This window comes from Callorhinus ursinus, unplaced genomic scaffold, assembly GCF_003265705.2.
Source record: "Callorhinus ursinus isolate GAN/ISIS: 27379988/994484 unplaced genomic scaffold, GSC_fseal_2.0 scaffold22, whole genome shotgun sequence".
NCBI classification, from domain to species: Eukaryota; Metazoa; Chordata; class Mammalia; order Carnivora; family Otariidae; genus Callorhinus; species Callorhinus ursinus.
The window spans coordinates 28,327,692-28,347,088 of record NW_027397084.1 but is presented as its reverse complement, the minus strand read 5'-3'; the positions used below and the strand labels follow the sequence as shown (position 1 = coordinate 28,347,088).

The 19,397-nt window shown below is 33.3% G+C and overlaps 1 protein-coding gene across 7 annotated transcripts in view; it reads right to left on the bottom strand.

The window, feature by feature from the left end:
- SENP6 (SUMO specific peptidase 6) overlaps positions 1 to 19,397 on the bottom strand; it is a 110,208-nt gene that overhangs the window by 30,734 nt on the left and 60,077 nt on the right. For 6 of the 7 annotated variants that reach the window (XM_025890432.2, XM_025890433.2, XM_025890434.2 and 3 more), the window contains 5 exons: positions 15,192 to 15,489; positions 9,755 to 9,987; positions 6,542 to 6,712; positions 674 to 707; positions 84 to 278 (listed from right to left, as the gene is read on the bottom strand). In XM_025890432.2, coding sequence (XP_025746217.1) covers positions 84 to 278; positions 674 to 707; positions 6,542 to 6,712; positions 9,755 to 9,987; positions 15,192 to 15,489 — 931 coding nt within the window. The remainder of the gene's footprint in view (positions 1 to 83; positions 279 to 673; positions 708 to 6,541; positions 6,713 to 9,754; positions 9,988 to 15,191; positions 15,490 to 19,397) is intronic. The other variant, XM_025890435.2, reaches the window with a different exon arrangement.

Below are 19,397 nucleotides of genomic sequence, written 5' to 3'. Positions count from 1 at the left end.
TCTAAGGCATCTATTAAAGCACATTCACACTCTGCTATGCAATGCACTGTATGTATTATTATAATGTATTCTACAAAACTTACTTTTTAATTTATTTGTTCCCTTAGAATCATTCCAAACTTTATCCTCCATATTCATTTGCAGCTGCATGCTCAGCTTTTGATAAACTGCTGGTATTGTCTGAAGAAACACGACTGGCAATTTTCGGACATTACACCATTCACATTTAGTTAGATCAGAGGTATTTAAAGTAATCCCTACAGGATCATTTTCTGGTTCTGGGGGAAAATAAATGGAATTAGAAAAGGAATCAATTCTTAAAATCATGAATGGAGGAAACTATGAGGAAATACAAGTTTAAAGTTAACCACATATTTGCTATGCTCTAAAAATATTAAGTGTAGTGGGAAATGAAAAATATAACTATCTTAAAGAAACTTCTACATTTTTTCCAAATGAAGGGGTTTCTAATGAAGTACAGTTAGCAAATTAAACATAGGTTTTATGATGTTACAGAATGAAATTACACTATTAAGATACATGCCGTTTAAGAAGATATATGTAATAACTAATCATCTTCATGAACTCCATGAATATATTTAATATTTTATTCCTGTGAAGTGTTTTATTGTAAAGAAAGCTTTAGTGAGTAAAAAGACATAAAAAAGCTTACCTTCTAGCTGTATCTTGATAAAATCTAAACAAAACTAAAAAATAAGATAAATTAGTGCCAACCACAGTCTTACGAAGATTTTGCTACAAATACCCTAAATGACACATTGAGACTTAGACTACAGAGGGCAGAAAAACGAAACCATCTACCATGTACTTAAATATGAGATATCCCCCCACTTCAAATTATCTTTCAGAAAGGCAAGCTTCACCTTTTTATTCAAGCACTTAGAACATTTCTTTTTTTTTTTTTTAAAGATTTTATTTATTTGACAGAGAGAGAGAGAGAGAGACAGCAAAAGAGGGAACACAAACAGGGGGAGTGGGAGAGGGAGAAGCAGGCTTCCCACAGAGCAGGGAGCCCAATGTGGTGCTCGATCCCACCTGAGATCATGACCTGAGCCAAAGGCAGATGCTTAATGACTAAGCCACCCAGGCACCCCATTTAGAACATTTCCTATATTACAGGTTTATTTCTTAGAACTTCAAAGAAACGTTGACCAAATATTACAATGAAATCCTGAATACTCCTTACCTAGATTCACCAACTGTTAAAAATTTTGCCACACCTACTCCCCATCACTCTATGTACATACACATCTCCTTTTTGCTAAACCAGCATAAAACAAGCAGAGGGCATCATGATATTCCATCCCTAAATCTTTCCTTCAGGATACATCTCTCAAGAACAAAGACATTCTCTTACACAACCAAAACAGCATTACCATATCTAAGAAGATCAAGATTAACTCCATCCAATATATACTTCTTACTCAAACTTTCCCAATTATTCAAAATTGTTCTTTATTGTGCTTTAAGATTGTATTTATTTATTTGACAGAGCGAAAGAGAGCACAAGCCGGCGGAGCAGGAGAGGGAAAAGCAGGCTCCCCACTGAGCAGGGTGCCCAACGTGGGGCTGGATCCCAGGACCCTGGGATCATGACCTATGCCGAAGGTAGATGCTTAACTGACTGAGCCACCGAGGTGCCCCTTTTATTGTGCTCCAATCCATGATTCTGTCAAGGTTACATTTGTCTTTTTTGTCTACCCCAGTCAGGACCAGAAATTTGCCCCCTTCTGTTCTTCATGACATGATCATTGAAGAATCCAGGCTAGGTTCTGCAAAACAGACAACATCTTGAACTTGTGTTGCCTCATTTTAAAATTTAGGCCACACATTTCCAGCAAATATAGCATACAGGTGATGTTTTATACCTCCTACTATATCATACTTGAAGGCACATGATGTCAGGCTGTCCCATTACTGATACAAGCTTAATCACTTGGCAAAGGCAATGTGCCAGGTCTTTCCGCTGTTAAGATACATTTTACCCTTAGTAATTAAATAGTAATCTGTAGAGAGATACTTGAAAGCTTGTGAATATCCTGTTCCCTAATAACCTTTCTGCTAATGGCTTTACCATCCACTGAAGATCTTGTCTCAATCAGTTATTACTGGTAGTTATAAAAGGTGATTTTCTTTTTTTTTTTTTTAAAGATTTTATTTATTTATTTGACAGAGAGAGACACAGCGAGAGAGGGAACACAAGCAGGGGGAGTGGGAGAGGGAGAAGCAGGCTTCCCACAGAGCAGGGAGCCCAATGTGGGGTCCAATCCCAGGACCCCGGAATCATAACCTGAGCCGAAGGTAATGCTTAACGACTGAGCCACCCAGGTGCCCCTAAAAGGTGATTTTCTAACTAAATTCTTTTAACATAGAGAAGACATATTAAGCCCACTATATCCTGAATTAATACTCACTTTGTGTGTTACATTAAGAGAATGAAAAACGTAGACAAGAATTTCAAAATGCATTTAAAAATAAACTGGAGGCCATTTGCAATGACGTGGATGGAGCCAGAGCATATTATGCTATGTGAAATAAGTCAGAGAAAGATAAATACCATCTGACTCACTCATGTGGAATTTAAGAAGAAAACAGAAGAACATATGGGAAGGGGGAAAAGAAAGAAAAGGAGAGAGAAACAAACCATAAGAAACTTTTTTTTTTTTTTTTTTTTTTGAGAGGGAGAAAGAAGGAGAGGGGGAAGAGGGGCAGAAGGAAGAGAGAAAGAATTTTAGGAATCTTAAGCAGGCTCCACATCCAGCTTGGAGCCCGACACCAGGCTCGATCTCACAACCCTGAGATCATGACCTGAGATGAAATCTGGAGTTGGACACTTAACCAACTGAGCCAGCCAGGTACCCCCAAACCACAGACTTTTTTTTTTTTTTTTTAAGATTTTATTTATTTGAGAGAGAGAGCACGAGGGGAGGGAGGAGAGGAGGGAGAGAGAGAAAAACACATTTTCCGCTGAGCAGGGAGCCCAACAATGGGGCTTGATCCCAGCTGAAGGCACACGCTTAATCGACTGAGCCAACCTGGCACCCCACCACAAGAGACTCTTAACAATAGAGAACAAACTGAGCATCGATGGAGGGAGGTGGGTGGGAGATGGGCTAGATGGGAGATGGGTATTAAAGAGGGCTTCTAATGAGCACTGGGTGTTGTATGTAAGTGATGAATCACTGAACTCCACTCCAGAAACTAGTATTACACTTTATGGTCACTAAAATTTTAAAAATTAATTAATTGGACATTCTAGACTTTGGACATAATTAGCCTGGCTCACTCAGTAGAGCATACAACTCTTGGATCTCAGGATTTTGAGTTCAAGACCCAGATTGGGTGTGGAACCTACTTAAAAATAAGTTGGACTGATATAGAGAAAGATGAACAGATACATGAAAAGCAAGTTTAGTAAAATGCTAATGGCAGAATGTAGCTGGGAGTTTTAGAAGTGTTCACTGTAAAATTATTTCAACTCTTCTGTTTAAAAATTTTCACAATGTAGAAAAAGAAGGCAAAGAAATATAAATTTAGTAATTATTACAACACCTGCAAAGTCTAGCATGTCACAAAACATACCTTCTAAAAACTGTTTGAAGGTAATATGCTAAATTGTTAGATGACTCAAAAGGTAGCAATAAAGATGACATAAACACCAAAATGGAAACATTTAAATAACACTGTCATATGAGATATAAAAACAGAAGCATGTCTAAGTATCTGTCATTTAAAAATTTATGTGTAACTAAATTACAAGTAGACACTGGGCTATTTCACCATCATCTCCAAGAGTTTCTAAATTTAAGTTAGTTTCATATCTTCTCAATTTTCTCATTGGAAAAATGAGGAATTGCATTATATTTGGGTATATATGGTATTCCTAACAATGTAAGCCATTTTCCTGTAAAATGAAAGTATTTCCTTTTAAAGGCACTACTTTTAAATAAAACTGGCTGGCTCACTTGGTAGAGTATGTGATTCTTGATCTCAGGGTCATAAGTTCAGCCCATGATGGTGTAGAGAGCTTACTTAAGAATAATCTAACCTAACCTAACATAAAATAAAAGGTGTGCCTGGGTGGCTTAGTCAGTTAAGTGCCTGCCTTTGACTTAGGTCATGATCCTAGAGTCCTGGAATCGAGCCCTGCATCGGGCTCCTTGTTCAGTGGGGACTCTGCTTCTCCCTCTCCCTCTGCCCCTTCTTCTCCCCCTGCTTATACTCTTTCTCTCTCAAATAAATCCTTAAAAAAAAAGATTAAAAATAAAATAAAAAGATTTAAAATTGGCACTTCCAGATAGTACCAATTCTTGCAATGAATGAATTTAAATAATTAAATTACCCAATAATAAATGAGATTTGATAAAGTACATAAAACAGTAAAACATTTAAAATTGGTTTGAGATTAATGATGACATGGCAGATAAATTATTTCACTACAAAACATAAGGAAGTTATATTCAAGAAGAAAATGTCAAATCATCTTTTATTTAAAAAAAAAAACATTTTTAGAGCAAGAGAGAGAAAGAGAGGGGTGGGAGGAGGGAGGGGGAAGAGAGAGAATTCCAAGCAGCTTCCATGCCCAGCTCGAAGCTTGATGCAGGGCTCAATCCCATGACCCTGAGATCATGACCTGAGCTAAAATCAAGAGTTGATGCTTAAGTGGCTGAGCTACCCAGGTGCCCCAAATCATCTTTATTTTTAATACATTATCTGAAGAAATTGCAGATTAATTATACCTCATCAAAGAACATTCTCTTGAAAAATCCCATGGTACAGGGAAAGTTAATACCATAGATTACAAAATTCCACATTATAAATACAACTACTTATTGGCTGAAATATTTCACTTAGCATTAAAAAAAAAACCTGCATGAACACATTTTATATTACATATACTGCCTTTATTTAAATTTTTAAAAAATCTGTCTTTTATTTCTTGAAATAAATTCATGAAGTTAGTTATTTTCACTAGATCATATATAACCTAACTTGGCAACTTTCATGTAAAAAAATTTTTTACTCCAATTTCAATGTATTTTTTTAAAGTAATCTCTAACACGTGGAGACTATTTAAACTCCTAGATCAAGTGTCACATGTTCTACAAACTGAGCCAGGCAGGCGCCCTAATGTAGTTCTTGTTAGCTAACCTTGAGACCAAATATGCAACTTTCAACTAAATGTCTAAATTACCAGCAAAACCTTAATTATCATATTGAAAAGTTCTGAATAACAGTGTTAATTTGGGGAAAAACCATAAAACCTACAGGGTACCCTTGAGAATTTCTGAGGTATTTTGACTTAGAATGACATTTTTATTAACTGACAGAAACCAGGAAAGATAATCTATACTATGAAGACTTGTAACAAAACACACATTTCATAAATCCCTGACAACCTTGATGTATGTTACAATGTTACTGGGTACTGGATATTGTAGTCTGTATATAATTTGCTTTAAATCTCTGGAGTATTTTTTTTAATGGTGAGAAGCTGGAGTTAATGATTAAAAAAAAAATGCAGGTTTCCCATACAGCTTTGCTCTAGTAAGAAATCAGGTCCATAATTAATTTTCTCCTACATTAATTTATAGGTCTTTTTGTTCCTTTTGATCATATTGTATCATGAAACTATGATTCCTAGAAAATAAATAACTACTACTTACCATAATTTAAATAGTAATAATAAAACTACCTTTTAACTTTCCTGATGTAATACAATGTGTTTTCTTAAAGACTCTGCTTTATGTATAAGAAACAATACTAGGGGACCAGGTTTGAAAGAACAGATGAAAACTGACAGCTGGGGACACCAAGTTAAGTCATTATAGAATAAAAGGTACAAACTAAGTGCAGTGCTATAGGAAGATTAATCTACCAATAATGTGTACAATACATCAGAAAAAAGAAAAATGATGACTAAGAAGGCTGGTTAAGGAGATTATATTAAAATTTCAAATAGAAAATACGCATTTGAATTAGACTGGTGGCAACAGAATTAACAAGTATGACAAGTACAATAAGGACTATAGAAAGTCCTTTAGGCTTTGTGGACACTGAACTAGTCCAAAAGCACAATGCCTCTTGGGTGGCAATTTATTCCAATCATCTATTTCTAAGAGTCTTAATGTTGCAAAAACATTTTTCTGCAGCCCCCAAAGCTTTTGAATCCTTCTTTCTCTCATTATCATTCTTTAAAATACTCTTTTCATGCACTGAACTGGCATGAGAATAAAATAGTAGCATACTGGTTTTCTAACTTAATGAGAATAAGTATCTTTCTATGACAATATGTTACTACCTTAAACATTACAAGTTTTTACCCATTGATTGTTATTGTAAGGAGCTGTTTATACTTGTCTATATTCTCTTAAAGCAATTTGAAATCTTGAAATAATTTTTAATATTCTATTAAGTTAAACATTTTAATTTAAAAATTTTAAAATATTATATATTAGCCTTACCTATGGAATTTTGAATCTCATAATTAGTACAGTAAAAAGCTTAAGAATGTACTTACAATTACAGGCTCTATTAATAGCCGGAAGAGTGTTCCTACTCGTATACTTCGACAGTTTAAAATGACACTGTCAAAGGAACTTTGGCAGCTTAAAGATACAGGATCAACTAAAGTTTCTTGAGACGTCACTTTACGACGTTTTAGAGGTGTGTTGACAATAGAATTACCAAACTGAAAAAGAAAAATAAATTTTCACTTAATTAAGCAACTAGAACAAGGCTGCAAACTAAGTACACATATGCAAAGAGGACGCAACATAAAAAAATGTAATTATCAAAACATAAGAGACTGATTTTACTTCAACAGGAGAATATTTATTGATTTTATATAATAGAAATCCTTCCTATTTTGTCCAGCTATACCTTATATCTAGTCATTACATGGTATTCCATTAATACCACAGAATTGAGAAATGGTAATTTGGGAATCAGACTGCCTAGGTTCAAATCATAGCTATACCACCTTTTAATTATCTGATTTTTAAAACAATAACTCCTTAAGTTTTGATTTCCTAAACTGTAAAATACTGAGTATTCAAATGAACTAATGTATACAAGCAGCTTAGCACAGTGCTTTATGCACAGTAAAATGTTAGATGAAAGTTAGCTAGTAATAGTGGTAGTGGTTATAATGCTTGGATTAAATCAGCAATTCTTTTTTTTTTTAAGATTTTATTTATTTATTTGAGAGAGAGGTGAGAGCAAGAAAGACCATAAGCAGAAAGGGTGTGGGGGGCAGAGGGAGAAGCAGACTCCCCGTTGAGCAGGAAGCCTGATGCAGCTTGATCCCAGGAGGATCATGACCCAAGCAGAAGGCAGATGCTTAGCTGACTGAGCCATCCAGGCATCCCTAAATCAGGAATTCTTTAGAAAACAGGTACTTAGGTGAATGGTTATTTACAAAAAGATTCTTCTTTATATATTTTAAAATGTTAAAGTACTTGATCTATTAAGATTTCAGCCACTTCCACATGCAAATTAATCATCATATATTATTTTGAGTATATAATTTGATGGTCCTGAAGTTATGCTAAAAATCTTATTATCACAAGAATAAAACATGATCTTGACAGAAGGCAAGAAAAAAAAATCCACTGCATAGAGATAGGCACTATTCTCCCATCGTCCCTCTAGAGACATTTCTATGATGTATGGCATAAGAAAAAATATGTATTAAAACAAAACACACACACTCACACACACACACACACACACCTGCAAACTACTTTTTCAGGCTTATTACAGATTAATCATGAATATTTTCCGAAATTATTAACAGAAACCTATTAAAGAGGTTTAAAGCCCTTTTTTTAGTTTCAGAATTATTTCTTCAAATGAAATGTTATTTAGCTCATTAATAAAATACATAATTTAAGAGCTGCTCCAGTTGAATCCAAAGTGGAGAGACTGAGTCTAGAAGTGGGTGGTCTACATCCTCCCAAGAAGCCTCTAAGAGAGCACTGAGGAACCCTTATTATTCAGTGTGCCAGTCTGAAAACTGTTCACCCACAAATTCCATCATATGGAAATTCATTATTCATTTCATTGAACCATCCTAGGCTGGATATGTGAGTTCTTTCTGACCTTACCCTATGACACACTATTCTCCTCCAAGCATTTTTGCAGCTTAATCATGGTATTATATATAACTACTGTCAAAATGCCCGCCAGCATAGCTATACCAATTTACACACTCAACTTTTCATTTCTCCAAACACTAACCAAAATGAACACTATTACATACTTTAAAAATTTTCAACAATCTGAACAGTTAACAAAATGTATTTTAATTTCATTTTCAATACTTCATTACCTTTTTAAAACTATTCATTTCCTTACTCATTTTTCTATGGTTTGCTTCCGTTTCTTGATTTTTAAGAAACAAAAAATACATAAAGCACAAACTCACACTGTCACACAGTTCACTGTTTTTCCCCCACTCACATTTACCTATCAAATTCAGCTTATGGTGTTTCGGTATACTGTTCTGTACTTTCCATTTAATAAAATATATTTATCTCTTCATTTACTATTTTTGCTTGGCTGAAATGCTTGAAAAGGCATTCCCAAGTTATATTAAAAATAATCCATATTCTTCTAGCATCATTATAGTTACTTTTTCATTTGTTTTCCATCTTAACAACGAAGTATGTATGTTTCCATATTTTTATCTATACTGATAACAATTTCTGACATATATATGTAATTTTTTAACATACAAGTTTTTATTTTTTAAAAGTTTTTTCTAAAAATAAAAAATATGCATAAATTTCTGTAACTTGGTATTCCTACCTACCAATACCATGTAGAAATCCTAAAAGTCATTTCTACAGCTCTAATTCTTAGTCAATGGCTGCATAATAGTCTACAGTATGGATATACCATAATTTCTTCAGCCACTTCATATTGATGAACAATGATTGTTTGCATTTGTTTGCCAATAATCATGTATACACATATGTCTTAGATACTGTTTGCATTTGTTTGCCAATAATCATGTATACACATATGTCTTAGATACTCCCTCTCTGTAAGGAAAAGTTTGAGATTGAGTCTAGGGAATGAATATTTTGGTCATTCAGCACACATTCAAAAATTTTAATAGATGTTTTTACAACTGCCTTTCCCAAAAGGCCATAACAACTTTCTTTTCCACCTGCAAATCAGAAAAGTACGCTTTCCCTTGGAGTCTAGCCAGCAGTCCATATTAATTGATTTTGTATTAATTTTTAAAGTGTTAAGTTCATCTGAATTTTCTCTTTTTGTCTTTTTCTATCTTTACAAATTACAAACACATAATTTCTGTTATCTTTTGCCACCTGAACATTTTGAAATTTTTATATATTAAAATATAAAATAAAACATAGCAAACAATAGTATCATAGTATAATACATCCAAGTTAAAAATGACTTCGCCCTGTCCACTAGATTATACAAATATACTTGTTCATACTTATATTTCACTATAAAGTTGATGTTGTTTCTTGTTGAATTTTTCACATTTTAAGCTTTTAACTTAATAGAAATTTATTTTTGTATATGTTTTAATGTTCTTTTAAATAATCTTCCAATTGGTTATTTTAAGCCGCACTTAGTGAATGAATAATTTATCTTTTTCTCCTAATGACACTGCCAAATTTCCCTCTAAAAAAAGTATTTACATCCCAAAGGGGGGGACTTACTCTGAATAAATGGCAATAAATATGAAAAGTACCTGGTCTTTCATTCTTGCTTTTCTTGGCAATGTAACTGTATTTAACTCTGAATCTGCTGGAATGCTTCTTAGTTCATGCTCTACTCTACAGATATTTTCATTTAGTGCTGCTTCTACTTTTCCAGTGGATGGTGCTGGGGAAGAACATGCTGAATCAGCAGGTTGAGGAGATATGCTTTCTCTTCTGTTAGTCCTGTCATTGTCATCATCATCATCATCACTGGACAAAATTACTATAAAGAAAATGTTAAATACTTCAGGTATTTCATTTGTCAGTTAAATATGTAAATATATTATACCAAAGCAGGAAATATACCAAATCTGCTTTGGATCTCTTCCAGAACTGAGATTAATAAAAATGAATGAAGATACAATCCATTCTATCTGATGAAAAGTTAAATTTGGAGACAATTAAAAATGAAAAAAAGCATAAGAACTAGCTTTTTTAAAATAGAATATACAAATATGAAATTATTCTGTAGTCCATTACCATCACCCACACAGGAAATATACACAAGTTACAGCAAAATTTAAATGTTTATCATAGATCTATTTCAGGGTTCTAGAAAGTCTCAAGAATGAAGATAATCTGCATTGTAAATGTGTGTGAAACTCCATGTGACCAAATAATTTTATTTCACATAGGCAATCACTAAAATCATAATTGGTCCTTGGGAGAATGTGGACCAGTGTTCATTGCTCAGTAAATTCTGTGGAGTAAGTGAATATGGGCATGAAAAGATATTATGAAGGGAATTTGCTCTTAGATCTTCTGCTCATTATTGGTCTTATCAAACCCATCTTTATATCATAATTCCCCAGAGCCACCCACAAGGCACTTGAGTCAAACTCTAACTCCTTACTATGGTTTATAAATGTACATAATCTGGCTACTGCCTACTTCAACTTTCTTATGCTACTCTATTATCCCCTCTTTCTGCTCTAGGCACACCATCCATTTATATTCTGTTCCTCAAACTCCACAGCTTGTTTTTGTCTGGACTGCAATTCCCCTAATTGCATTTCTGTCATCAAATATTAGCTTTTTGATTGATTATCCAATCTAAAGTAAGCACACAGGTACTTGGCATATTCATAACAACAGTGATATAAATTTTCTGTTGTTTTTTGTTGTAGATGTTTACTTGCTCTCTCCTCACTACATAAAAACTATGAGAGAGCAGGATCATTGCCTTGTTCACTGCTATATTCTGAGTCTAAAACCGCCGGTGAAGAAAAAGAATTCAAAAATCATGTGTTGAAGAACATATAAACTTGTAGAAGCAATTTTTTTTAGAATCCCATATGTAAATGTTTAGTTAATATTTTTTGAGTAATACACATGGCCCCAGAGAGGCATAATCCCAGCATCACTCCACCTGTCTTTTTTATTTTGCTGTCTAGTCTCAGGAGCAAATGCTAAACTGGATCTTTTCGGAACCATTTCATTAACAAAAAACCTAGTAAGCCAGATTAGCAGGTCTAAGCAGATTTATACATATTTGAAAGTTAGGGTTTTTTATTTACTGTTCACCTGTTTCTCTTCTCTGTGAAATTAGGGTCAAAAATGGTACCTATTTCAAAGAACTGTCACAAGAACAAACGATTTAATATATAAAAGGTTTAGCACAGTGCCTGACATATATAAACTTTAAAAAAAAGTTCATGAATTGCATAATTTATTTACGAAAAACCATATAGAAACATATATATTAAAGCGGAAGCATACTGTTCCACTGATAATTTTACAGTGCTTCAGGGACATTAAAACCTCTATATCTACTATATAAAAAATTCATTTAAAAGCCCCAATGCTGCAACAGATAGAATCATACTACATGGCTCTTGTTTTATTAACTTAAAATAAATGAGGGTTGTGCTCAATGACACCGTAATTGCAAAACAAGTGGGAAGTGTGCAAAGACACCATATACTTAAAAATCTTGTTCTCATAGCTAATTTCATTCTGTATATTCTATCTGATATATAAGATTCTGCATCAGGGTCTGTGATGGACGAACTGTGTCCCCTCAAAATACATACGTTAAAGCTCTAAACCCGTGACTATATTTGGAGATACAGCCGATAAGAGGGTTAAATGAGGTTAATAAAGGTTAAATGAGGTCATAAAAGTGAGGCCTTAATCTAACAGGACTGGTGTCCTCATAAGAAGAAATGCAGAGGTTTCTCTATGCAAGCACAGAAGAAAGGCCATGTAAGGACACACTGAGGAGGTGGCTGTCTACAAAGTGATGGCACTTTGATCTTGGACTCCCAGTCTCCAGAACTGTGAGAAAACAAATTTCTGTTGTTTAAGCTACTCAGTCTATGGTATTGTTATGGAAACCCAAACACACTAATACAGGATCTTTGTACTTATATTCCATCTTGTTCCTATAGATATCAGCACATCCTTCTCTTTGCTTCATTCTGGGCTCTCTTCAACAGTTACTTTATCAAAGGTACCTATTCTACCACCTACCTAAAATAGCACCCTTCCTCATCTTGACACCTAACAATTAGCACTCTCTATTCCTTGGACCGTCCTTCACTTTTCTACACAGAATTTATCACCACTACTTGAGACACTGTACATTTTATTTACTATTTGACCACCCAAGACATAATAAAAGTTTCATTATAATAAGCTACTTTAATAGGAACACAAATTTAAGAATGATGAAGTATATAAGGAAAACAGACTTTAGAACGAGAAAAACCTGTTTTATGAAAATCTAAACTCCAACAAGTCCCTAAGTATATAATATTGAGAAGTTAATCTCCTTAAGCCTAGGTTGCCTCATTTATAAAATGGGATGTATTCATGTCTACCTCACATGCAAAGCAAGGCACATAAGCATTTAATAAATGATATTTTTTTATTACTAATAAAAAAGGTTCTTAAAACATATTTTTCCATGTATTTTAATGGGAAATGCTTAGTCTTCAATTTTTTTTTTTCCTTTTTTGAGCAGGGGAGGGAATGAAATTTATGCTTTATGGTTTTAATTCACGGTTGATAGGGTCCTAAGTCAAGCTCTGAATATTAAACCACTTAGGGTACCTCAAAACCACGTAAATTTATTTTGTTTTTTTAACTTATCACCTTAGCCTTATTAACTTCTAGTTCTCTCATCTTAGAAATCTCCTCAGGATGGTTAAGTTTCCTATATGACATTTGGCTCAGTAATAGTACCCAGTAACTATCTAGAGAGAGTTTTCCTCATATCTAACCATTAAAATGTAAAAACCTCACCATTAGGAAAGATTCAAATGACATTAACAATATTTAATATTGTACTGGTATAACACTAAAATGTATCATAAAATACTCATCAAATACCAACACCATCATAATATAACAGAATGTTGGTTAGACACTCATCATACAGTAATCATTTTTTTTAACTGAGTTCTTTTTTTTTTTAAGATTTATTTGAGAGAGAGAGAGAGAGAGAGCACAAGCAGAAGGGCAGAGGGAGAGAGAGAGAGAGAATCTCAAGCAGACTCTGAGCTGAGCGCAGAGACTGATGTGGGGCTCAAGCTCACGACCCTGAGATCATGACCTGAGTCGAAACCAAGACTTGTAAGCGTGATCAACTAAGCCACCCAGACACCCCTGAGTTCTTTTTGAAAAATAAGCTAATGTACTGGTATGAGCTAAGGTTTTTATATTGAATCAAATTAAAATAGAACTTGACATATTTCCCAGGTTAAAAAATTTTTTAAAATTTTATCCCCTTTTATTTACCAGTTTTTAAAGTAATGATTTGGAAACTAAGCAACCTCCAAAGGTAACCAATGGAGAGCTTTTCTTCTTTTGAGGGGATATCATTATGAGCTAATTAATTTTAATATATTTGACATATTTCAATAAATAGTTATACGTTTTGTGACCCAAGTAGTCCCATTACTGGTCAGCAGGAGCCCTTTATTTTTTAGCTCTTGTGTCCTTTTGACACGTCCATAGTCATTTTTGACTGCTTCCATGCTTCCTGACATGAGTAGATGATCTAGATCTATTAAATATACTCCTGCTCTGACTTGGAGTCAGCCATTTCTCTGAGAAGTTCTAGTTATTTTTACTGAGAAATGGTATTCAAGAAACACAAATATGGGAACTAGGATTGCTCACTTCTATTTAAGAGAATATATATAATAATCTCACACTACTATGTCCAATTCAAGTTTAAAATTATGGGATTTTTATTTCTCTGATTTTACTTTTGAACTCCCTTTCATTAACAATGAAAATCTTGGTTTCTGGAGACACTATAATTGCTTATTGCTTTATCAATGTATGTGTTTAAAAATAACAATACCAATATTATTAATACTAATAATTACTAAGTACACTTAGGATTTCTTTGCAGTTCTATTCAACCTTAAAATATACTACATTAGGAATGTATAGCCACAATATTATTTTAATTTAAATTCACTTGAAAGAATTCTCCTGTGTGTTCAAGCCACCGACCAGATACATAAATAGGTTTATTAGTTTCATCTTGGTTTTGGTTTTTTTTTAAACTTCCAATTTAATTTTGTTTTATAATCATGTAAAACATTTACATGGCTCCAAAGTCAAATCTACAAAAAAAGAGCTTGTTTGGAAATATCTAACATCTAGCCCTAATTCCTACATTGTTTCCTCCCTTCTAACCAACTACTTTTAAAAATTAGTTTTTGGTGTATCTTTCCATTTAAAAAAATCCCTATATTCATTCTCCCGCCCTTCACAAATAAAGGGCAGCACATATTCACTCTAATCTGTACCTCACTTTATTCATGTTACTAAAGATCTTAGAAATCATTCTACAGAATATTGAGATCTTTCTCTCCTTTTGCAGCTATGTATACTATAGTTTATTCAACTACTTCCTGAGTTTCCAGTCTTTGGCTATTTATTACAAACAGGACTGCATTTCATATACACACATATATGCACCTATGTCTAAAGGTAGGAAAAAGATTTAGGGGAAGAGTAAACGTGGCAAGGGAACTAGTTTTCCCTGAGTCCTTTCTGTGTATCAAATACTTTATTTACTGGGCTTTGCTAGGCAGTTTAAATGTTATTTTATTTACTTCCTCAAAAACACTGTCAGGCAGGAAATAATCCATTTACAAATCAGAGAGATTAAATTAACTGAGCCAAAGTTAGAAAGTTGGGCATTAACTGGCATTTGACCTATGACTAGGGCCAAGTTCTGTGCTTTTCTTTTTTTAACTATTTAAGATGGACAGGATGAGAACAAAGTCAGTTATTTTCCAACTACATGGACAGTTTTAATCATCTACCCAAAAAACATGTTATATAACTGACACAAGAGATACCTATTAAAACTACACTTCTCAAATATGCTCATGCTCACATTAAAAATATATGTAAAAAATATTGGATTGATATAAGTAATACTAAAGGGAGTAAAATACTTACTTGGATCATTTAGGTCTGACAGGCTTGTTTTCCTTTCTTTCAGGTTTGTGATTTTGGCTACTTTTGCCCTAGGTAAAATGACTTTCCCATTAGTCTGTAAATAATTCTGTCTACTATCATCACAATTCACAATAATATCAACTGGAATCTTTCCCACACTGTTGCCATAAAACTTCTTGGATGGTAATGCTGTGTTTTGTGCCTTCTGTCCTCCAGAATTCTGATGAATTGATGTTCTTAATAATGGTCCAGCAGATTCACTCAAAGTTATAGCTTGTCTGCAATTTCTTTGCAAATCCTTAGGAAAAAAAATACCACAAAACTTTGGCATTTGGTCTGATTTTCCTTTTCTTTTCCACATTTTGGACAATACCCACACTGTTTAGAAACCTTAAGTTCCAAAAGAATTAAAAAAAAAAAAAGACTTTGGCATTTTATTTCAACATCATGGAATAAAAAGTAAGATCTCAAAATTAAATCTCTTACTCCCCATCATCATCACCAAGGCTACCACAAAATGCTAAATACTAAATACATCATGTTACTTGGGATTTAGCATCAGGATGCTGGAAGGAATTTTTGGACCTATCTAGTCCATGTATACTACTCAATGGTGACATAAAGATTTTCTATGGCATACAGAGCATAAATAATCTTAATGGAATAAATATCTAAATCTTCCATTTCCACATATCATTCCAAAACCTGACTTGATTATGCCTCTAATGGAAAGTTATCTCCTGCCAGAACTGTTCTCATAGTTTAAAAAAAAAAAAAAAAAAAAAAAAAGCACCCAACTTCCATTTGAAATATTACAACGGTATACTACCCTGGAGTATAAAAACCATGAAACCAAACAAAAGGACAATTTTAAATGTTGGAAAAAATAATCAATTCTAAATATTGGTTAACAAAAACTTTTACAAGACAACTGATTTCTAAGACAGTGCTTCAAAAATATTTTAAGGAAGGCCGAATCTAGATTACAATTGTGAGATTATTAAAAATATTTTTGATGGTAGAGCTTCCTTTGAGATTTGGGACATATAATTTAAGAGTTCAAGGATTGTTTTCATACTCATATACTTATTTATGTGAAAAAGGTTCTTTAGCGCATATGACTATAAAAAGGAAAAACATGAAGCGATGTTGAATCCTATCTGAATATGCAACATAATATTTATTCATGGACACAGGAATTGAGGAAAACAGTCAATGTCTCTAATTAAGACATACATTTCCAATAACTTTACTTTTTATGTCAAATAATTACTTATCAAACTATAACAGTTTTAATCAAAAGTCTACCAATAAAAACCAAAATAACTCAATCAAGAAGAAATTTTTTTAAACACTTCAAGCCTTATATCATAGGAAATAAGTGGATAAATACTTCTGGCAGTGAGATTTTAGAGACAATTATTAAGTGCTATAGTATTTGGATGCTACCAGATCCATATATGAAGAAAGTGAGTTAACCACTCTATTTTAAAATGTTACTCCTTTTACTGTGTCAACTATAACATCCTATGTAACCATTTAAACTTGAAACAAAAAATGTTGAATGTCAACTTAGAAATACGTAAGAAAATATATAGTTGTTTTAAAAAGTCTTTTAGGTGACAGAAGTCATCAAGCAGTTGTAGGAGGATTGACCTGTAAGTGGTAGTTATATATGATCACTTGTGTAAACATAAATTTCAAAATTCACTGAGCTAAATGCTTATAGTCTTTACATTTCTTCTACGTAAATTTATAACTCAAAAATACGTAGAGTAAGTCTAAATAAAGCCCACTGTTGTAGTCTTATCTCCTTGTTTAAAGATGGGAAAACTGACAAAAATTATTTACCTTGTCCTACATGACCCACAAAAAAGCCGTTCTATTATACTGTTACCTATTCAAGAATCTACCCCAGATTAACAACAAAGAATGAAACCAAGCTTCAACCAAGGCAAAGAGAACATCAGCTCACTAACTCAGCATAGGTAGATTAAAAAAACAAAAAACAAAAAAAACATGTCTCTTTCTCTGCCAGTACATAGTTTTGTCTAGAATTCAGTTATACTACTTGTGAAGTCTAGGTCTAAGGAATTTATTTTTCTCATAGCACTTTTGATAGGGCCCTGTGTATTTAGGACACATAGTTAGCAGGTGAACTATGCAAACAACTGGTTAGACACAAATATGGGACAGATTATCTAACTGAAATTTTAGCCTATTGTCAATAAGGGAAAGAAATAATAGTATAGTTAAACCTTAAACAACACAGGTTTGAACTGCACAGGTTCACTTACATGATGATTTTTTTCTTATAAATACAGTATAGTACTATAAATGTATTTTCTCTTCCTTATGATTTTCTTAACATGTTCTTTTCTCTAACTTACTTTACAGTAAGAATACAGTATATAACATGCAAAATATGTGTTAATTGCCTGTGTTGTTGGTAAGGCTTCCAGTCAACACAGTAGATTATTAATAAATTTTGGGGGGAGTTGAAGGTTATATGCAGATTTACTGTTCAGGGGGTCAGTACTTCTAACTCCTGTGTTGTTGAAGGGTCAACTCTATATTTAAATGAAATAATGCAATTATTCACTAATGACCTGCAAATGGTCGGCCATGTACCAAGGCACCTAAAAGGAAAACTCATAAATAAAGAAGTAATCTCCATCTATATACCACCCTGCAATAAAATACCTAAGCGTCTAAGAAAAAGCTAAACCCCACTATTTTCATAATGAAAATGATCAAGCTGGGTACTGACTGCCTCCAATTTTTCACTGTCTGTAATAAAGATTAATAGGACATATTTCAATGAACAAACCACATGAAAAGGTGATACTTCCACGTATTTCCTTTTATAAAATCGATATTAAACAGAAAAAGCACACACTGTTAAAATTTCTGATATTAAAATACAGAATGAAATATATTGTGAGTTATTATCATATGGCTTCCATCAGCTAAGAAACACATACCTTGGAACTATTTGCAACAATTAAAAACAAAATGCAGGTTAGCTGAACCGAATATAATATTAAATTTTTCATGATAAAAACTAGAGATTCAGAATTTTATTAACCTAGGAATTTCAAAACTAGAATCTCAATACTGCTCAATTACTTTTAGTGAAGTGTGTATAAAGTTGTATATTTCCATAACAATTTCATGTTAGATATAATTTCTTTTGGAAAACAAAGACTAATTAAAGTTATCATTTCCCCCCTTTTGTAGGTAGACTTTTACAAAATAAAATAAATCAAAATCACTAATACATACTATCTGCCAGGCTTTATACATAAATAATAACCAATTATACTTAATAAGAATGAGCCTATCTCTGATGAGAACCACTGAGACATCATTTTTAGTAAACAGCCTTAAGATGTATAATCTCATTAAATATCAAAGACTGTGTTTCCTTATAAGCAGTACAGAGCGTAGCATTTCAGAGACTACATGTGGGGTAAAAAAACTCCACTAATCTTGTCCAAGAATTAAAAATTACACAGAGGGTGGCTAGAATCTATTCTTCATGTTCACTAAGAACAGAATAAGAACAATGGGCATGGAAGTGAAAAGTAAAAGAAAGATGTATTTTGGATGTTAAAAAAATTCTGATGTTTTCAGCTTGCATGCCTAGGGAAGGATGTTGTGTCTTGGGGGAGCTTTTGTCTTTTCTTATTCTTCTTTACCTGAATCAAGCAGTGGGCAAGGTAGTGGGGAAATACCAGTATGGCCTAAGCCAAGCTTAGGCTGGCATGCCAGGAAAATAATCAAATAAAAAGCAACTGAAGCCAATAAGTAAAAACACTGGGTATGATGGAAGTCAGGTTTCTCAGTCAGAGAAGGAAGTTACAAACATGCAAAGTGGGAAAGACTAAGATAAACACTGTGGCTTTAGACTAGAATTGGAATTATCAGTATGAATTCATGGATTTTATTTTATTATTTTTCGGTTTTTTTTTTTTTTTTTTTTTGCCTCAACTCAATCTCAAGGCAGCTCCAGATGAATTCATGGATTTTAACATGTACTAAATACTAACATATAAACACACATATATTTACTAGTTTTGTCCACTAAGAGGGTCTATAAACATGATACCAAGTTGCAACGGGCATAACGAATGCCAAAATACCTTTCTACCACTTATAGGAACAATGGCTCCTTGGAGAAATGAATGACTCTAGAGCTGAGAC